This window comes from Peromyscus maniculatus, chromosome 16, assembly GCF_049852395.1.
Source record: "Peromyscus maniculatus bairdii isolate BWxNUB_F1_BW_parent chromosome 16, HU_Pman_BW_mat_3.1, whole genome shotgun sequence".
NCBI classification, from domain to species: Eukaryota; Metazoa; Chordata; class Mammalia; order Rodentia; family Cricetidae; genus Peromyscus; species Peromyscus maniculatus.
In genome coordinates, this window is record NC_134867.1 from 59,037,480 (window position 1) to 59,056,311 (window position 18,832).

Genomic DNA, 18,832 nt, shown 5'->3' on the forward strand with positions numbered 1-18,832 from the left:
TTGTGTTTGTTAGTCCGTCGTTTATCACTGGTCTGTATTTCATTGTAGAGCTGTGCCACAATCTGTTCATTCAACCCAATCAACTGCATTTTAAGTTATTTCTACTGTTTGATAATTACAACGATGCTATAAGTGTCTACATGCAAATGCTTGGGTTTGAATTTTATCTTCTTCTGGGTGTGATATTATAGCATACAGAATCTTCTGAGAAATCACTGGACTTCCCCAAATATGAAGTTTAAAAACAAGAGCGTTGACTGTGAAGTTTTTATATGATTTGTTTATATTATTTTCAATGTGTGTGTGTGTGTGTGTGTGTGTGTGTGTGAGAGAGAGAGAGAGAGAGAGAGAGAGAGAGAGAGAGAGAGAGAGAGAGAGAGAACCACAGTGGAGGTCAGAGGACAACTTTCAAGGGTTGGTTCTCTTCCTCCACCGCACAGGTCCTGGGGTGAAACCCAGGTTGCCAGGTTGGCCTTACTGACCATCTTGCCTGCCTGAAGTACTGTGTTACTTTTGTAGCACACAATTTCAAAGCTTTGTCTCTCCCAGAAACTCACAGCTTCTGTGTCGACAACAAGGCAGTTGACCAGGGAGTATTTCTCAAAAGAAAATGCTTACAAAACGAAACCCATGGGAAACTTTGGCATCCGATAAACAAACCTTATTTTTTTCTCTCTATACCAACTGGGTTAGCTCTTTGAATTCCAGTCAGCATTTCACAACTGCTCCACATGTCATTTATTTATTTTTTGTCCACAGACAATCCTTTGCTTGTTGTGAGGCCACCAGGTGAGTTTTCCATCCTGAGGATTCCGATGCTCTGGTTGACATGAATGTAAGCTGTGTGATCATTATGGTGGCCCACAAGTAGAAATGGTGGAACATTTTACACCTGCACGATCTTTTCTGACAACTTTGGTTCACCCACCCTCCATTCTCTTTGCGGAAGAGAATGACTTGAAAATACTTTAGTAGGACCATAGCTGTTGGTATCTAAGAAAAACTATGATGGGACTCGCTAATACCTATAAAATAGGTACATTGTTTACATGTTTATGAGCATTTTAATGTGATAAAAAATGACAAAATGCAGCAAGTATACAAGGGTATTTTACACCCCACCCCACCAATGAACTGAATAAACCCTGTGTTTCAAGTTCAAGACAGAAATAAAGAGTGACCAAAAGAGCAGGGCTGTAGCTGTGGGGACTATGGTAGTACTGTGGCATGTCCCCAGGGTGAAATATGCCAATACAGCTGCTGTTATTTGAGGCTTACATCTTTCATTAGCTTTGAGAACCCTTTGTGGAAACACCAAGATCTTAAATACCCTAGCACCCTGCCCTTCAAATGTGGTAGTTAGCTCTTTGGTTGTCATGGCAAAAACCAGGGAAAGCCAGGGAGAAGGGTTTAGCTTGGTGTATGGTTTTGGAGATTTCAGAGCACGGTCACTCAGCTCCCTCAATCCTAGGCTTAAGGTGAGGTGTATAACAATAGAGTGTAAGGACATGAGCAGCAAAGCTGTTCTTCATGGCAGGCAGGCAGGTGGGAGGGAGGAGGGGGAATCCCTTCAAAGCCTGCTCTATTTCCTTCCCCAGCTCCCTTCTTCACGCAGGTATGAGTCTATCAGCGGGTTAACCTATGATGATGTTGGAACCTCTTGAACCAGTAATCTCTCCACAGCCCATGAGAAGCTGACCAAGCCTCTAACACATGAGCCTCTGGGGGACATTTTTAGATCCAACTCATAACACCTCAATTGTACTCTAGTAATGAAAAAGAAAGGGGAATACAAAATGCATGCACATGTGCTCAGAGAAGCCCCAAGAGGAACACAGGCCCAGTGAAAATGCCCAGTTTTCTGATAGTTTGTGCAGACAGTGACCCTGTAACCACCGTACCTTAGAGCCTGTGTTTTGTGTTGTCAAGGTGGTGAGCCCATCTGGATCCCATTTGCTTTCAAGCATGACCCGGGCTACACTGACTGCCACGGTCGGCAGTATGTGAAGCGGACGTGGTACAAAAAGTTTGTGGGAGTCGTTCTTTGTAACTCGCTGAGGTACAAGATCTACCTCAGTGACAACCTCAAAGGTAGGTCTTATGCTTGGGTGGCTGCAGGAAACTTCTTCCGGGTACTGACTTGGAAAGCAGGACCTTAGGATGTGTCTGAGAGCTGGAACTGTGGGGACTTCAGTGCAAACCAGTTTTGTAGACTCTGCTCTGAGATTACTGGCTTCATATATGCATATCCACTATATTTTAGGAATGAAATCTACAATCAACTGGCCTGATCGGTTTTAAATTTATTTATATTTCTTTCTAGGAAGGATAAGCTTGTCAAAACCAAGTCTTCCCTCCCATCCCCAACTCTGGAGATTGATCTGTCACACCTCATCACTAGATAATTAGCACCCCACCCCACTGTGTGTGTGTGTGTGTGTGTGTGTGTGTGTGTGTGTGTGTGTGTGTGTGTCCATCTCTTCCACCCGTTTTCTCTCCCTTCAAAATCTCTAGGAGAGATTGCTCAGTCATCTTCAGGATCCCAGTGTGGGAACGCAAGGGTGTCCAACCTTAACGTGGTTCAGCACCATGGACAGCACCCCAGCCTGAAGCTATGTGTGGAAAGTTTCTTCTAATTATACAGACATGCCTGATGTCTAATCTCTATTTTGTTTTCCTTCATTCTCTCTTGAAAGCTGAGGATTAAAAGGTCCATCACTTGCAGGATGGAGCTGACTGTATTGTTCAAAGTCCCCCCCCAACTGAACATATGTTAAGTATTTAATATACAAGGTCTTGCTAGCTTCTTATAACACTTAATGACGTTTGTGCCATTACAAACATTTTTCAGACATGGAAACTATGGAATGCATGATTTAAATAATGTTCCCAATTCGAACAATCTCCAACGCTTGTTCTAACATGTAAGCAGTTGTGACACTCTCCGATAGCCACTGACCTGTGATGTCCTTATGCAGACACATTCTACAGCATTGGAGACAGCTGGGGAAGAGGTGAAGATCATTGCCAGTTTGTGGATTCACACTTGGATGGAAGAACAGGGCCTCAGTCTTATGTAGAAGCCCTCCCCACCATTCAAGGTAAGAAGGACAGAGCAGCTATTTTATGCTGCGAGCGGGTGGGAGCAGGAAATTGTTATAATGAGAAAATGCATGGTAGCTCTGCCTTTGACCTAAATTTTAGAGATTAATGTTGGGAGCTCTTTGGATCATAAAGAGTAAAATTAAGGAACTGATGAATTAAAGTACTACCACCATATGCTGGCGTTGAGAAGCTGGGAATACAAAGGATGCAAGATCCCATCCCTGTTCTCAGAAACAAGCTCTGCTATCAGGAAGACAAAACAACTGTGTGAAAGGATGCTCCAGTAGCCTCGACTCAATTGTCTCCACATTTAGCCTTATTTACTTTACTCTTGTCAAATAATGGTTTGGGCACCATGATGTGTAAATGACAACAGATTATGCCACCTGGTTGTCCTCTTGTCAAGGAATTGTGTTCTTGGTGATCATATGAATTCAAGGTCAGGAGAGGCAGTATGCGTTTAATCTTATGATATGGATGAACATGAAGAGTGCACAGTGGCGTCCTTCCAGAGGACCCAGCTTGAGTGAAGAGTAAGCGTGAAATTCACCAGGAGAGTCCTCAGGGCCAGGGTGCCAGCTCTCTGATGATGCATTATGAGGTGGGACACAAAAGCTGCCAGCTGTGGTATGTCACAGATGAGCCCAGCCTTCTTTGCAAACCAGCAGCAACTGGAAGTGGTTCAGCATCTTCCCATTGGACACTCAGCTCTCAGTGATGTGGTACATTCAGGGTATGACGTGTGCTGATTTATCTATGCAGACTTTACATGAGTGTCCTGGTTTAGTTTCTATGGCTGCGATAAAATACCATGACCAAAAGCAATGTGGAGATGAAGGGTTTATTTGGCTTGCACATCCTGATCATAGACTATCATTGAGGAAAGCCAAAGCAGGAACTCAAGCAGGGCAGGAACCCGGAGGCAGGAATGGAAGCAGCAGCTTGCTTTCTTATATACCTAGGGCCTGCCCAGGACTAGCCCCTCCTGCGGTGAGCTGGGCCTGGCCACATCAATCATTAATAAAGAAAATGCCCACAGGCTCCCCTACAGGCCAGTCTGATGGAGTAATCTTCTCAATCGAAGTTCCTTCCTCTCAGATCACCCTAGTGTGTGTCAAGTTGATGAAAATACTAACATAATGAGTTACCCATTTTCAAATAATTTAAATACACAGGTAGTAAAATAAGCATATTTAGAATCTTTCATCTGGAGTAAAGAACCAATGGCATTTATCTACTCTTTAGATTTATTATAGACAAGTGCTTCGGGTGACTGCAGATTTGGGTGGAGGGGACATTTCTAACCTTCGGTGGATGGAGCAAAACCTAAGACGCAGAGACAGTTTCATGCCATTCTTCAAGTCTGACTGAGGCTGTGAGGCACAATTCCTTCCACTTCCTCTCTAGTCTTTCTATTAGGACTTAGTGGTCATTTTGGTTGAGAATTTTAGCTGATTAGGTGGGCCACAGTGTAGAGATAATCTACTTAGTCTGCTGATTTAAATTGTAACCTCATCTAACGATGCTTCAGTGGGAACATCTAGAGTACCGTTGAGTCAAATATGTAAGCCAGCCCAGTTCATCACAATAAATATACAACATCTATCCAATCCATATCTTTTCAGCGCTTGCCATGCCCCAGCTTCCGTCACAGTCCTGTGTTGTCCGTATTCCGCTGTGTCTATGTGCTAAGGTTGTGGTATTGACCATGACTGATTAATATGCTCACTGGTAGAGTGGCAGCTAACCAGCTAACCATTATTTGACAAGAGTAAAGTAAATAAGGCTAAATGTGGGGGCAATTAAGTCCCCCAAAACATGTTGAGGCCACTGGAGCATCCTTCTACATCAAGAGGTTAGCAATGTGTAAATTTTTTTTTTCTGCCGGGCGGTGGTGGCCCACGCCTTTAATCCCAGCACTCGGGAGGCAGAGGCAGGCAGATCTCTGTGAGTTCGAGGCAGGCTAGGCTACAGAGTGAGCTCCAGGAAAGGCGCAAAGCTACACAGAGAAACCCGGTCTCGAAAAAACAAAAAAAAACAAAAACAAAAACAAAAAAAAAAAAACAAAAAAGAAAGAAAGAAAGAAAAAAAAAAAGAAAAAAAAGAAAAAAAAAATTTTTTTCTGGAAAGATCTACAAGTCTGCTCTAGGTTCTCAGGCTTAAGTCTTGGAGCTGAGCAACTCCGAAAAGCCGGTAGCTCTGAACTCAGAGAACAGGATGGGATTGCATGCTGTGAAGTTTCCCCAGATCACGGTACACTCCTCAGTGAGTGCTCTCTAGTGACTGGCTAAGATCACATTCTTTTGTGGTGAGTGAGAGGAGGAATGGATTATCCCCCTGTAAACATGCTTGGGGTAGACCTCTTGTTATTCTGAGGACACTTAAAACTGGCCCAGTGTATTTACAAATAACACCTAGGAAGTGTCTGCCGGAACATACTGTCTGAAAGTAGACTGTAGGATGAGATGTTTTCCTGCTAGTCACTTTGACCCATCCTTTTTCCCTCTCTTTTCCATTGCTGTTCCAGGCTACCATCGCCAGTACCGCCAGGAGCCTGTCAGCTTTGGCAACATCGGTTTTGGAACCCCCTACTATTATGTGGGCTGGTATGAGTGTGGAGTCTCCATACCAGGAAAGTGGTGACCAAGGATCAGCTTCCTGCAAGTTCACCCTCCTGGCCTGCTTGACTAACTTGCACTAGGGACTGTGGGCATGATAAAGACAGTGCCCCAAGCCCACCTCCCCAGGGTATCAGGAGGTCACAGGGTGGACACAGGGCATTTGGTCCTCTTCAGTTGGGATTTGGCCACATTTCTTGGTCTGGACTATAAATAGAATCCAGTTTTGCTGAAACTTCACTTCTCCATGCTTTGTTTATTCATAATCACACATTCCAGAGACGTCAACTTAGCAGCAGATCTAGTGTGACCTCCAGACCCTTCCGGCACAAAATTTGGACAGTCTGGGATCTCCAGGGAACAGCACTGTCATGCTGTGTTTGCTTTACAGAATGCTTTCTGCTTTTCCCATCTTTGAATCAGCTGAGTTTAAGCTTCACACCTGTTTGTATGAAGTAGAATTGAATTGCTGAAATTACCAAAGGAAATACACTCTCTTTGGGATTTATACTAAAGACTTATCCACCACTGGGCTAAGTGCATCAAATCTTATTTGTAAATTCTCAATTTTGATACATATGTTGTGTATATATGCATATACATATCTACACTCATCAAGAATATTGATTAAACTTGATAAATTTATATTTGTTCTTTAGATGAATGTGTGCAAGACTTTGTGGACAAAGGTTCTGTTTGTTAATGTCTTTCTGAGGTGTCCAAGAGTAGGTTCTCGGCAGAATATAGGTTCTGGGAAAAGGTATGTGTGCTTCTAGGAGTTGCTGTTGAACTCAGGCCACAGTGGAGGCATTGATGAGCAACACCATTACCTGCAAGCCAAGTGCTTTTCTCCAGGCTTTTAATATCATGGAGCAGATGACTTGATCACCTTTGTTGAAGTGTGTGTGTGTGTGTGTGTGTGTGTGTGTGTGTGTGTGTGTGTGTAGGCTTGTGTGCATGTTTGTGTGTGTGTATGTGTAGGCTTGTGTGCATGTTTGTGTGTGTGTGTGTGTGTGTGTGTGTGTGTGTAGGCTTGTGTGCATGTTTGTGTGTGTGCACTTGGATGTGTGTGCAGAAGCCAGAGATCAGCTCAGACATCCCCTCTCCCAGGAGCTATCCCCCTTGTTTGTTGAGATAAGGTTTCTCACTAAGAGTTGGAGTCTACAGATTGTTCTAGACTGGCTGGCCAGGGAGACCTAGGGATCTGCCTGTCTCTGACCCCCCTTCCCCCCCTCCCACCACCTCAAGTGCTAGGATTGCAAGAATGTGCCACCACACCCATTGTGTGTGTGTGTGTGTGTGTGTGTGTGTGTGTGTGTGTGTGTGTGTGTGTGTACTGGGTATTTTACTCAGTTTACTCAGCAAGTGCTTTCCTGACTGGGTTCTCACCAGCCTCTTTATCTAATATGTTTCCAGATGAATGAACACTTTAGGTCCAATGTGATTTTAAAGCCATGTCTTTAAAAATTCCGTTTTCCTTTCTTTCCGTCTCTACATCTACTCCTGAAATGGAAGCATCTTCCTCCCTGGACTGTAACACAGAGGGTTCATTTGAACCTTTTGTTTCCAGTGTTGTAAACGTGTTCACCCTTCCTATGGCCCCAGCCAGCCCTGTGAATGAAGGGCTTCTCTTCTCACACTGTGTCAGCATCAGAGGAGCTGAGAAGGAGATAGGTTGGAAGAAAGTGCTGCTGGGTCTCGGGGCCGTTCCTGACACAGACCACGGGCAGAGCGCAGTGCAGGAGTGTGGGGGCTGGTGGTTTTCAGACCCCGCACCATGCTGAGGTAAAACCTGTGTATCTGGAAGTTCTGATGGTAAAACTTACAAGGACACAGCTGTCTTTCCACAACTTGGAGACCAGCCTGTGATGTCAGGCACCTTCCTGGCATTTCACCATGACTGCTGCACAGTGCCAACAGCAAAGAAAACACCTGAGAAAAATGCTAGAATTTCTCCAAATAGCCTGCAGACCCTGGGATGCATGTTGCCAAGGAGCTATGACTGGGGCCCACCCCACCCCTCAAAAATTGTGCATTTGGATATAACATTGTGAAAGTTTTTGCACTTTCTGTAGGTCCGGTGTGCAGTTCTCAAGTGTGAACTCTGTGGATGACGAAATCACACTGCAATGTCAAAGGTCATGCACATCTGCTTTACAGACACAAATCGTATGTTTATCCACATTCAGTTTACAAACTACATAGGACTCTTTAAGCAGTTTGGGGAGGTTCTCACACACAATAGGGAGATTGTTGAAGAAGATGCTTTAGTTTCCACACCGGCCAGCATCCAAATGTGCTTCATGGGACCAGATTGAAGGTGACCCACACAACATTTTCAGAAAGTATATAATCTGTAGGGCTTGCCCCTTGGAGGCTGCGATCTGGCATCTTTCTCTGCTCTCAGTAGAAGGCTAGTGACTTGAGAACCAGAGACTGAGCATAGGCAGCAAATCAGGAGTGAACTCCAGGTTGATCTAATCAATCAGACAGACAGACAGACAGACAGACAGAGGTGCTAGAGAGGTGGCTCAGCAGTTCCAAGCACTTGCTGCTCTTGCAAAGGACTCAAGTTTGATTCCCAGCACCCACATCTGGTGGCTCAGAGCATCTTATAATTCCAGATCCAAGGAATCTGACACCCTCTCCTGGCCTCCATAGGACCAGCACACACATGAACACATACACACAAAGACACACACACATAAAAATTTTTAAAAGAAAGAAAGGTAGGTAAATTGATAGATAGAAAGATAATAAATGATAGACAGGTAGGTAGGTAGGTAGATAGATAGATAGATAGATAGATAGATAGATAGATAGATAGATAGATAGATAGATACCATCAAAGGTCTTGACTGGGGCAATTGACTCACATGGTTATGGAAGATGACTAGTTCCACAGCAGCCTGTCTGAAAGCTGGACTGTCTGGAATGCTGGCAGTACACCTGGGTTTAGAGTGAAGGATCTAGATCCAAAGACATCAAGGGTGTTACTGTCAGGCCAAGAGCAAAGGCCTGAGAACCTGGCTGGGCCAATGGCGCCCAGAGCTGGTGACCCTGGAGTTCTCTTTGCAGAAGAGCATGCCCGGTTCCAGGAGAATGAAAGCGTGTTCTCTTTCCTCTGTCTCTGTTTTCCCAGAGGCCCCAGCTGACTGAGCAGTGTCCACTCACACAGAGGGTGGCTCTTCCCCACCAGTCCACTGACTAACTGCCAGCTTCCATGGAGCACACCACCACAGACAATCCCTCTAACACATCATTGGCTCTCTAGGCATTCCTTGATCCAGTCAAGTCGATACCAAAAATGAACCATCCTGAGGAATGCTATCAGCAACATTCCATTCCAATTAAATTACAGAAGACATCAAATCAGTCTCTGGTGGTCATTTTGAATTTTTAGAAGGGCAAATTCTGGATGTGACACTTTAGAAAGGCCATTGAAAGCAAGGTGACATTGAAGACAGAGGAAGTTATGAAAACAGGAGACCATATTGCAATGACTTCTACGAGATGCTTTGTCAGAAGCCTGTGATGAAAAAGAGAGCTTGTCAACTCCAGATGTCAGTGCGCATAACTATGGGGTCACAGGAAAAAGTCTGTGAGTGGTCTCAGAGTGACAACGAATTTTAGAAGAGTCCAACCACAAGTGAGTGAGTGTCTCTGTAAAATGGTGACCTACCCTTCCACAGAGGAACCTTTAAACACAACCAAGGATGATGATCCCTGGGCTCTATGGCCACACTGTTGTATGTGGCCTGTGAATCCACAATGGTCCGTACACATCTGAAGTGCTATAAATGATGCAAAAGAGGTTAAAAAAACAGTAGTCTGGGACAGAGACCACAAACAGTGCGTGAGGCCTGAAAAATTTATGATCTGACCCTTTTAGGAAAAGTCTATAGAGCCATGAATTTGAGTTTTCAAGGTTTAAAGTCTTAATTTAAAAGTAATGTATACTAGTCTAGGAAGAGATCTTAGTAAAGTGTTTGCTGTGGTTTGAGATGGACCCAACATAGAACAAAAAACAAAAACAAACAAACAACAACAAAAAAACACATTTTAAAAAAGCCTGTGTATCATGGCATATGCCTTTAATCTCAGACAAAGGCAAGTGGAACCTGGGACCTCACTGGCCAGCCAGCCTCACTGGTGAATTTCAGATGAATTGAAAGGCCCTGTCTCGAAGATAGGTTCCAAGCTCAGTTGATAAATGCCTGCTACCTAAGCGTAAAGACTGGGGTTAGAATCCTAAGCACCATTATGAAAAGCTGGGCATAGTGGCATGTGCCTGTAATCCCAGCACTGGGGTCAACCAGACTACCTGAATCAATAAGCTTTTATTTAAAGGAGAGGCCTTGCACACAAGTGTTCACATTCACACAAACAAGAATACCATACATGAACAGCACACACACACACACACACACACACACACACACACACACACAGATACACAGACACACACACACACACACAGATACACACACACACACACACACACACACACACACACACACCAGCATGGATGGCTCCTGAGGAACAATACCCAAGGTTTACATCTGGCCTCCATACATGCACACATACTTATACACACATTTGCATGTATATTAACATGCACACACTAGCGTATACTAGCATATATTGTTTCGTATATTTGTGTTCTTTTGTCTTAAACTATGTTTATTTCTCTGACCACCACCTCCCTGTGCCCTGAGGTCTGTGTTTTGTGGCTGTGTCCTGGGTTCCCGTGCTTCAGGCTTGGAAAGTCCTTTGCTTATGTTGTGATCTTGGGAACTATGGAGCCCTTTAGGCAGCTTCATGCACATTTAACAAATCCATTTACTTAAGACGTAGTGTGTGGCATTTTCCAAATGAGTGTTGACTTCTTTTTTCCCTTTTGACCTATTCAAGCCACAGGACTGGGTTAGTTGGCGGTAGGCGGGCAATTTGAGAACGTGAGGAGAATGGCATTAGGGTGGGTTGGCCTCTCTCAGCATGGAAAACTGCTCTTAGTCATTGTGAGTAATCACAGAACAAGTCCACTGAAAGCATCAGGCTCTGACCTGTAACTTCTTTTCATTTTTTTATTACTATAATTATTTTACTTTATGTGAATGGATGTTTTTGCTTGAATATAGGTCTGTGTCTTTGGTGAGTACTGGATCCCCTGGAACTGGAGTTATAGACAGTTGTAAGCTGACGTGTAGGTGTGGGAATCAAACCTGGCTCCTCTTCAAGGGCAGCCAGTGTGCTTAACCAATGAGCATCACTCCGGCTCCCAGACCTATAACTTCTTATACAGTGCCTCCAACCATCTCCTTAAGGTGTAACTATTGCTGAGTGGTGGTGGCAGATGCCTTTAACCTCAATGCTTGGGAGGCAGAGACAGGTGGATTTCTGAGTTTGAAGCCAGTCTGATCTACAGAGCAAGCTCCTGGATAGTCAGGCCTGTGCAGAGAAACCCTGTTGAGAAAAAAAAAAAGTAACTATTTTGCAGAGGACTGGGTTCAGTTCCCAGCACCCACAGCTCATGACTACCTGTAACTCCAGTTCTAGAGGCTCTGACTCCCTCTTCTGGTCTCTACAGGCACCTGCACATATTTGGTGCACATAAACTCACACAGGCATGGACCCATACACATAAATAAATAAAAAGGTATCTTTGTTGATAAGGTGTCATGCTTGGATGATTTAATCTTTAAAATAATGTAAAGTACTTTTCCAAACACTTCACTCAGATCCTAGGTCATGCCCTAGTCTCAGATTAGGCTGAGCTCAGGGATGCTGTGGAAAAACAGAGCTCACAGTCACAGAGGGTGAGTACATGTCTATGTAATAGCAAAGCCACAGTCTTGGGACAGAAGATGCTGTGTGACATGCTGCTGGGTCTCTGGGGGACTGTTCTGGGCCCATTTCTTGGATAATTCTTGCTCTTGTTCTGTTGTGTGCATGTCAATTTTCTCCTAGTGACCAGCTTCTGCTGAGTTCTTATGACGTAAAAGAACACTATTTCCAATTTCCTTCGGCCACACTGTGCCCTCCCCTGACTCTGTGCCTGTAAGCCCTCAGGAAACTCAGCTGTTCTCAGCTGCCTGCCCAGGTCTCTTAGATCCAGACTCAAAGGTGTAGACTGAGGCTCTGGCTGGCTTACTGATCTGTACATGCCCCTATGTAAAGACTTTCACTTGGTATAAACTGGCAGCCGCAGCTCGACTAGAGAACAGAAGACGAGGTCTCTCTAGAATGGATAATCAGGTGAATGAAAGTGAAATAAAGTGAGTTGCCTTATTAGGATAGTGCTCATTGTTAAATGACTTCACTTTGGATGTGTTGAGACTTCTCTAAAAGACTCCAATATTTCTACTTCATAGAGGAGTCCAAGAAGGAAGTTTGAGAAACATTCCCTAACCCACAATGAAAGGACTGGTTAGTTTCATTCCACTGCACTTGTGTTTTCAAGAAGTTCTGCCTTTCTCTGTATCCAAGATGCTCCCAAGATGATGTCTCCTGACAGTGAGGTGACAGGTGTAGTCTTTCTACGATATTCTGTTAGGCAAACAAACAAGACAGACTACGGTAGAACAGAACGGAATGAGATGGAATGGAATGGAACAGAATTCCAAGAAAGCACAGGATGGGTTAGGCAGAGATAGACAATTGTTAAAAGTACCAACTAGACACTTTGTACCGAGTCTGGGGTGCTCAGTTGGTAAGATGGGGTGCCTCTCATCTTTGTGGTACTTGTGTTACACAGGCCAGGACTCCCTGGGGTGCCAGAGAATTACTCTTTCACCTCGTCTTCCAAGAGAGCTGCTTTGTTAAGGAGCAAAAGCAGGTGGCCCCACTGTGGCTCTGGAGATGATGCCAGGACTAGATGCCCACTGTAGGGACACTCTGGATGGGTCTGTTAGGTCACCTCTACAGAGTGATACAAATAGAGGAAAAGGAAGGGAATCATTGAGTAGTTTACCATCTATCCATCCATCCTTCCACCCATCCATCTGTAGCTGGAAGTTTCTAGGTCCCACCTAGCCCCGCGGTTCAGAGGAATCTCTCCCACCTGTGGTCCAGCAGCCACTTATAAAATAATTACTCAGAGGCTTATATTAATTACAAACTATTTGGTCTATGGCTCAGGATTCTTGCTAGCTAGCTCTTTCATCTTACATTGACCCATTGCTATTAATCTATATTTTGCCATGTGGCCGTGGCATTACCAGTCTGCTGGCATCTTGTTCCTCCTTGGGTGACTGGATCATGTCTCCCTGACTCTGCCCTCTTCTCCCTTTATCTCTCTTATATTTTCCTGGTGATTATCCTGCCTTACCATAGACCAAAACAGCTTCTTTACCAACCAATAGTAGCAACACATATTCACAGTATACAGAAAGGCCATCCCACAGCATCTATCCATCCATCCACCCATCCATCCATCCAACCATCCACCCATTAATTTATGGAATAATAATAATAACCACCAGGATTTCCACAATGACTCCAAGACACAGGCTCTGACAGCAGTGGAGATTCTAACAATTTGGACTTTAAGTGTCCATCCCCATTTGATCCAGGGATGTTTACTATCCTATGGAAGCCTCAGGTTTTGCTCGATTCTTTCCTGACCTTGCTCTCCACAACCTTGACCTTGTTCTCCACAGCCTTGTTCAGGCTCCTGCAAAGATTCTGGGACCATATTAAGCGAACAGACACAGATCATGTATGCATTTCATGGATCAGGCAAGCACTCATTTCGTACGGCATGGTGATAGTGAGCCCACATCCCAAGAGTAAACACACATCACATTCCAAAGAGGCTGACTGAAGGAGACTTAACAGAGGGACCACTTGTACAGGTGTGGGTGAGTACCACATCAGTGAGCCGCTATTATTCGAAGCCAAAAGGGCCAGAGGAAGGAGTGCTGGGAAGAATCTAGAAGAGTCTTGGAGATGCATTTTAGAGAACCAGCGATGTTGCTCAAGAAATTGTGCCAGCATCCTGCAGGGTGGACACATCCCTGCTCTCTTCCCTCCCTTCTCTCCCATACACACCCCTGCTTCCTGCTAATGTTTCCCATTGGTCAAGACTATCTGGAAGCCAGATGGCCAGGAAAATGGTTGAAGCCCCTTCAGAGTCTTTTTTTGGAGAGAGTAGAGACTTTTAGTAGGCATTTCACTGGCTCCATCATTCATAGCTAAGGAGGCCAGACAGGTGAATAGTTGGTGATGTTGTGTCTCTGGCCGGGATGAAAACTTTGAATCTCTGCTTTTTCCACCAGCACATGGGTCTCCACTCGTCTTTCCCTGACCTGGGACAGACATCACTAATCAATCAAGCCTGTTCTTCCTCTGAATCTGCATTTGGCTTCATCCTCATCACCAACCCTGACTGCAGGGCAGCTTTCTCAAGTAATACCAGAAGCCAAGTTTAAGCTCATTTACATCTTCGCTTAGTCAAGGCAAATGACTCTGTTCTGACATTTGACAGAAATGAACCTTCCACCCCCAGTACCCCATGGTCTGGATGGAAGATAAAGGATACTGTGAGCAAAAGAGGTAAAGGACAATGTGAATTCAATCAGCACTTCCCACAAAAGGGACTCCTGGTTTTGTCTTATGTTGACATGTTTTTACTTCCTGCAGAACCCAGTTCTTAGTTATATGTATCAATATTTGTTCAGCCTACATTATCTGTCAGCATCAATCATGTCTAACTGTGTGTTGGTTTCCCTTAAAAGTTTAATCAAGTTAGACACCCATGTCCACGTGGCTGAGGAAAAGTCCCTCCTGAAATGTATTTCTTTTGCACATTTAGAGCTGGTTATTAGTGAAGCTGCAGAGCCCCGCAGTCACAGGAAGGGATTTGAGGCTGTCCCTTTAGTACACAGCGGAGGAAGGCACAGGAATGTCCACCCACCATCTCAATTTCTGCCCTGGGAACACTCTGCCTGCAAGAGGAAGAGACAAGGGATCGGACGCTAGCCCAGACAGAAGTGGCCACGGTGGCTGTTGTTCGGGAGACCATCTGCACCCCAAGACTGCACCTTCCCTTTCACGTATGGCTTCTCTCGGAAACTGGCCTCTTTCTGAGCCATGGGCCCCTCCCCGCCTCAGACCAAAGGCGTGCGGCTCCTGTACTTAAGCACGTAATGAAACTTGCGTATTCCTTTTCCTGTGGTCTGTATATTTGACTGACTAAAATTATCAAGCCCTCAGAGGGAAAGAATAAACTTCCAGCTCCCTTCACAGTTCCTCCCCGTCTGAGAGAGCAAGGTGACTACAGCTTAGTCATCCTCTGTAGCCACCTCCTCCTTTCTCCTTGCCCCAGAGTGGATGCCAAAGCATGTCCCCCAACCCCACCTGGGCTGCCCACTTGGTGCTAGGCATGTCTGGCTTGCATTCTATCCATCTACTCTAACAAGAAGGCTAAAATCTACGGTAATCAGGTAGGGGGATCAGATGGGAGGATCCGATGCTGGATGGCCAAAGTCTCTCATAAGCGCTTCCCTGCTGCAAGGAGTGTGAGGTTCCTTGGGGGACGAAGGTGTGGGTGAGGATGTCTTCAGGATATAGTGACAATAACAGCCTTCTCTTAGGGCCCAGGTCACCTGTAGGATGACACTGACCCACAGATGCCCTCACTTCTGGAACTTGTCAGGCTTTCTCTTTGTTCAGCATTTATCCAACCTGTCTTTAATTCAGCAAACCCAGAAGTGCCGTGTGTGCTGGGAGTGTGAGTGATAATAAACACAGCCAGGCCGGCGCACAGTCCGCAGTCACTTTATTTGACAAATTGAAGTAGAACAAGTGGGAAAGCTTCATTTTTTTCATACTAGTTTGGAAAATGAGGACTAAATATTAGATTTAAAATATTGTCCATGCACTACGATCTCAAATGGTCTAATGTTGTGGGGAATACAGCTGTTCGATGTCTCTGGATTCCACTTAGAATGTTTTGGGGCTGCCTTATCATATAGGAAATATTTATTTGGTGACTGTGACTCCTTTCTGAAAAGTGCTGTTTATCCCCTGGGAACACTGTAGTTAGTGAAGAACAAACTGTGGTCTGAGAGGCACAAACACTTGTTAGCCCTTCCAGAAGGTTGGCTTGGTCTTGCTTTATCTATAGTCAGGCTATTTCTGGGCTGAATTATAATTGAGTTGAAAACGGTTTGTGCTCTGGTTCACAGTTTGAAAATGACAAGGAGAATATTGTTCATATATCTGCCCATATGTCAGCAGCAGTACACTTCAGAAAATGCTTACTGAGTGCCAGACTCACTGTTTGAAAACTCATGCACCATAAAACTCATCTTTAGTGCATGCTTCTGTAAGTTTTGACAGATGCACAAGGTCGTGTAACCACTCCCAGCAGAGCTATCACCCCAAATAACCCCTTCCTCCACCTCCTGCTCCACAACCACCAATCTGTTTTGTATAATTTATGTTTTTCAGGATGTTGTGGAAGAGAAATCATACAGACAGTGCATCTGAGAGTCTCACATGTTGTTCCAAACTCCAGGAATTTGTTCTTTTTCATTATGAATAAATTTGCTATAAGTTTCCATGCACAGGACTTCTTTATAGATGATATCAGTAAGAAAAAAAAACATAACCAGATAGTGATGGTGTATTGTAGCATGAATCTTACATGGTCTTATTAATAAGATCAAACCAGAGGCCAGTTATTGGAGTGAATGCTGGAAGATCAGAGAAGCAGAAGAAGCCACAGCTTCCTCACCTTGCCAGTTCCTCAGCTGATCTTGTTTCCTCAGACTGGAAGCCTCTGAGTCTTCATATCTGAATGGATCTCAGCTGAACTGTTGCTAGAAACCTAAAAGCTTAACCAGTCAAGTGCTTAACCAGGCCAAATGCTTCTAGTTTCTGGTCCTCACGCCTTATATACCTTTCTGCTTTCTACCACCACTCCCTGGGATTAAAGGCTGGCTTTCTGGGATTAAAGGCATGAGTCACCATGCCTGGCTGTTTCCAATGTGGCCTTGAACTCACAGAGATCCAGAGGGATTTCTGTCTCTGGAATGTTAGGATTAAAGGTGTGAATGCCACCATTTTCTAGCCTCTGTATCTAGTGGCTGTCTGTTCTTTGACCCCAGATAAATTTATTAGGGTGCACAATATTTTGGGGAACACAATACCACCACAGTGTATGCCTTTAATCTCAGCACTCGGGAGACAGAGGGAGGCAGATCTTTAAGTTCAAGGCCAACCTGGTCTAGAGAGCACGTTCTAGGACAGACTCCAAAGCTACACAGAGAAACCCTGTCTTGAAAATCAAATCAAAACAAAAAAAAAACAAAACAAACAAACAAACAAACAAACAAAAAACAACCAAGCTATGCACTGGGAGAAAATACATGATAATCATACGTCTGGTCAAAAATGTATTTCCATACCATGTTAAATACTCGGTCTTAATGATAAGAATACAATAGCTAGTTAAAATAAGTGGGTAAAATATTTTTAAACTTCTTTGTCATTTTTGGGTGTGGGGGTGTTTTGTCTGTTTGCATGCCACATTCATGCAGTGACCACTGAGGCCAGAAGTAGATGTTGGATCCCATGGGACTAGAGTTATAGAAGATTGTAAACTGCCATGTGGGTGCTGGCAATTGAACCCAGGTCCTCTGGAAGAGCAGCTTTTAACAACTGTTCTATTACGGTGATATTTTTTTTCCATCACAGGCAATTTATTTTGTTCTATTCATTCACAGTTAATACAGAAAATACTTGGAAACATTTCCATATAATGTTTGACACAGAAATCATCAAATAGAAGTATACAATGTTGACAGGAGACAGTACATTTATAATTTATAACCCCAAATGTATTTATAAATTAGAAATGGAAAGATCTACAAATGAAATTATGTTCACCAAAGTCATTTAATCTGTCAGTTTCTCATTCATTTTTATGTCTTAATAATATTCTATTGTATGAATAAGCCACATTTTATTTCTCTTCAGTATTTGATAGCTATTTGAGTTGTTTTAACTTTTTTACTATTAGCAACACACTGCTGTAAACCTTCATGTACATGTTTCATAGGTGCACATTTTCAGTAGTTTGAGGATATATTCCTAAGGGTAGAATTGTTGAGTAACAGAGTAACAATGTTTTGCATTTTGACCAACCACCAAACTGTTTTGCCAAAGTGGCACACCATTTTACAGTCTCACCAAATCCTTGTTTTTAAGGCTCTGATTTTTGTATAAAAGCATTCAATCATTCTGTCAGACCAAACCAGGAAAAGTAAGCTATAGTTCAGAGCTGTTCTATTCCATTTACTATGCAAAGCCATTCTTGATGTTTGCAACCCTTTTGAGTATTCTGCCATGTGGGTGCTGGCAATTGAACCCAGGTCCTCTGGAAGAGCAGCTTTTAACAACTGTTCTATTATGGTGATATTTTATTTGTGCTGAAATGTGATTTTATTTATATGTTAACAATAAATAAATAATTAATAAATAAAGTCGCCTGGGGATCAGAGCTAAAAGTGAGCCAGTTAGCAGAAGTCTGGCGGTGGTGCACATGCCCTTGATCTGATCACATGGCAGCCAGGGTCTCTGTGTGTTCAAGGACACAGCCAAGCAGTGACACGAACTTTTAATCCCAGTACCAACCATAGAGACCTGGAGGTCTGTAAAGACAGGCAGGGTCGAGGAAGTCATGTGGTTGGGTTTAGAGCCAATGAGAAGGCAGAACAGAAAGGCAATAAAAAGGTAGTCACACAGGAAGAAGATCTCTCTCTCTCTCTGAGGAAGCAACAGTAGCCAGCGAGTGATAAGCTTAAGGCTCTTCGCTAGTGCTCTGAACTCTTGGGCTTTTAACTCTGAATTTGGCTTTGTGTTTCTTATTTAATAAGACCATTTAGAATTTTGTCTACATTCCATGTCTCTAGGCATTAAAATATTTTCAAAAAGACATTTCACTAATGATATTTGGATGGACACTAAGCATGGGAGCAGACAGAGGATAAAGTTTCTTATTGTAACATTTACTGTTTATTTTTACGTGTCTGAGCATTTGCCTGCGTAAACGCCCTGGTTAACCAAGGTGCGCTTTGGTTGTGTCATGGCTTTGGTCTGTC

The 18,832-nt window shown here is 43.8% G+C and overlaps 1 protein-coding gene across 5 annotated transcripts in view; it reads left to right on the forward strand.

Annotated features, from left to right (window-relative positions):
• Positions 1-6,368, forward strand: part of Fndc1 (fibronectin type III domain containing 1) — an 89,050-nt gene extending 82,682 nt beyond the window's left edge. For all 5 annotated transcript variants that reach the window (XM_076552873.1, XM_042262385.2, XM_076552871.1 and 2 more), the window contains 4 exons: positions 760-789; positions 1,930-2,091; positions 2,979-3,101; positions 5,633-6,368. In XM_076552873.1, coding sequence (XP_076408988.1) covers positions 760-789; positions 1,930-2,091; positions 2,979-3,101; positions 5,633-5,748 — 431 coding nt within the window. In that variant the 3' untranslated portion in view covers positions 5,749-6,368. The remainder of the gene's footprint in view (positions 1-759; positions 790-1,929; positions 2,092-2,978; positions 3,102-5,632) is intronic.
• Positions 6,369-18,832: the final 12,464 nt, after the last annotated feature.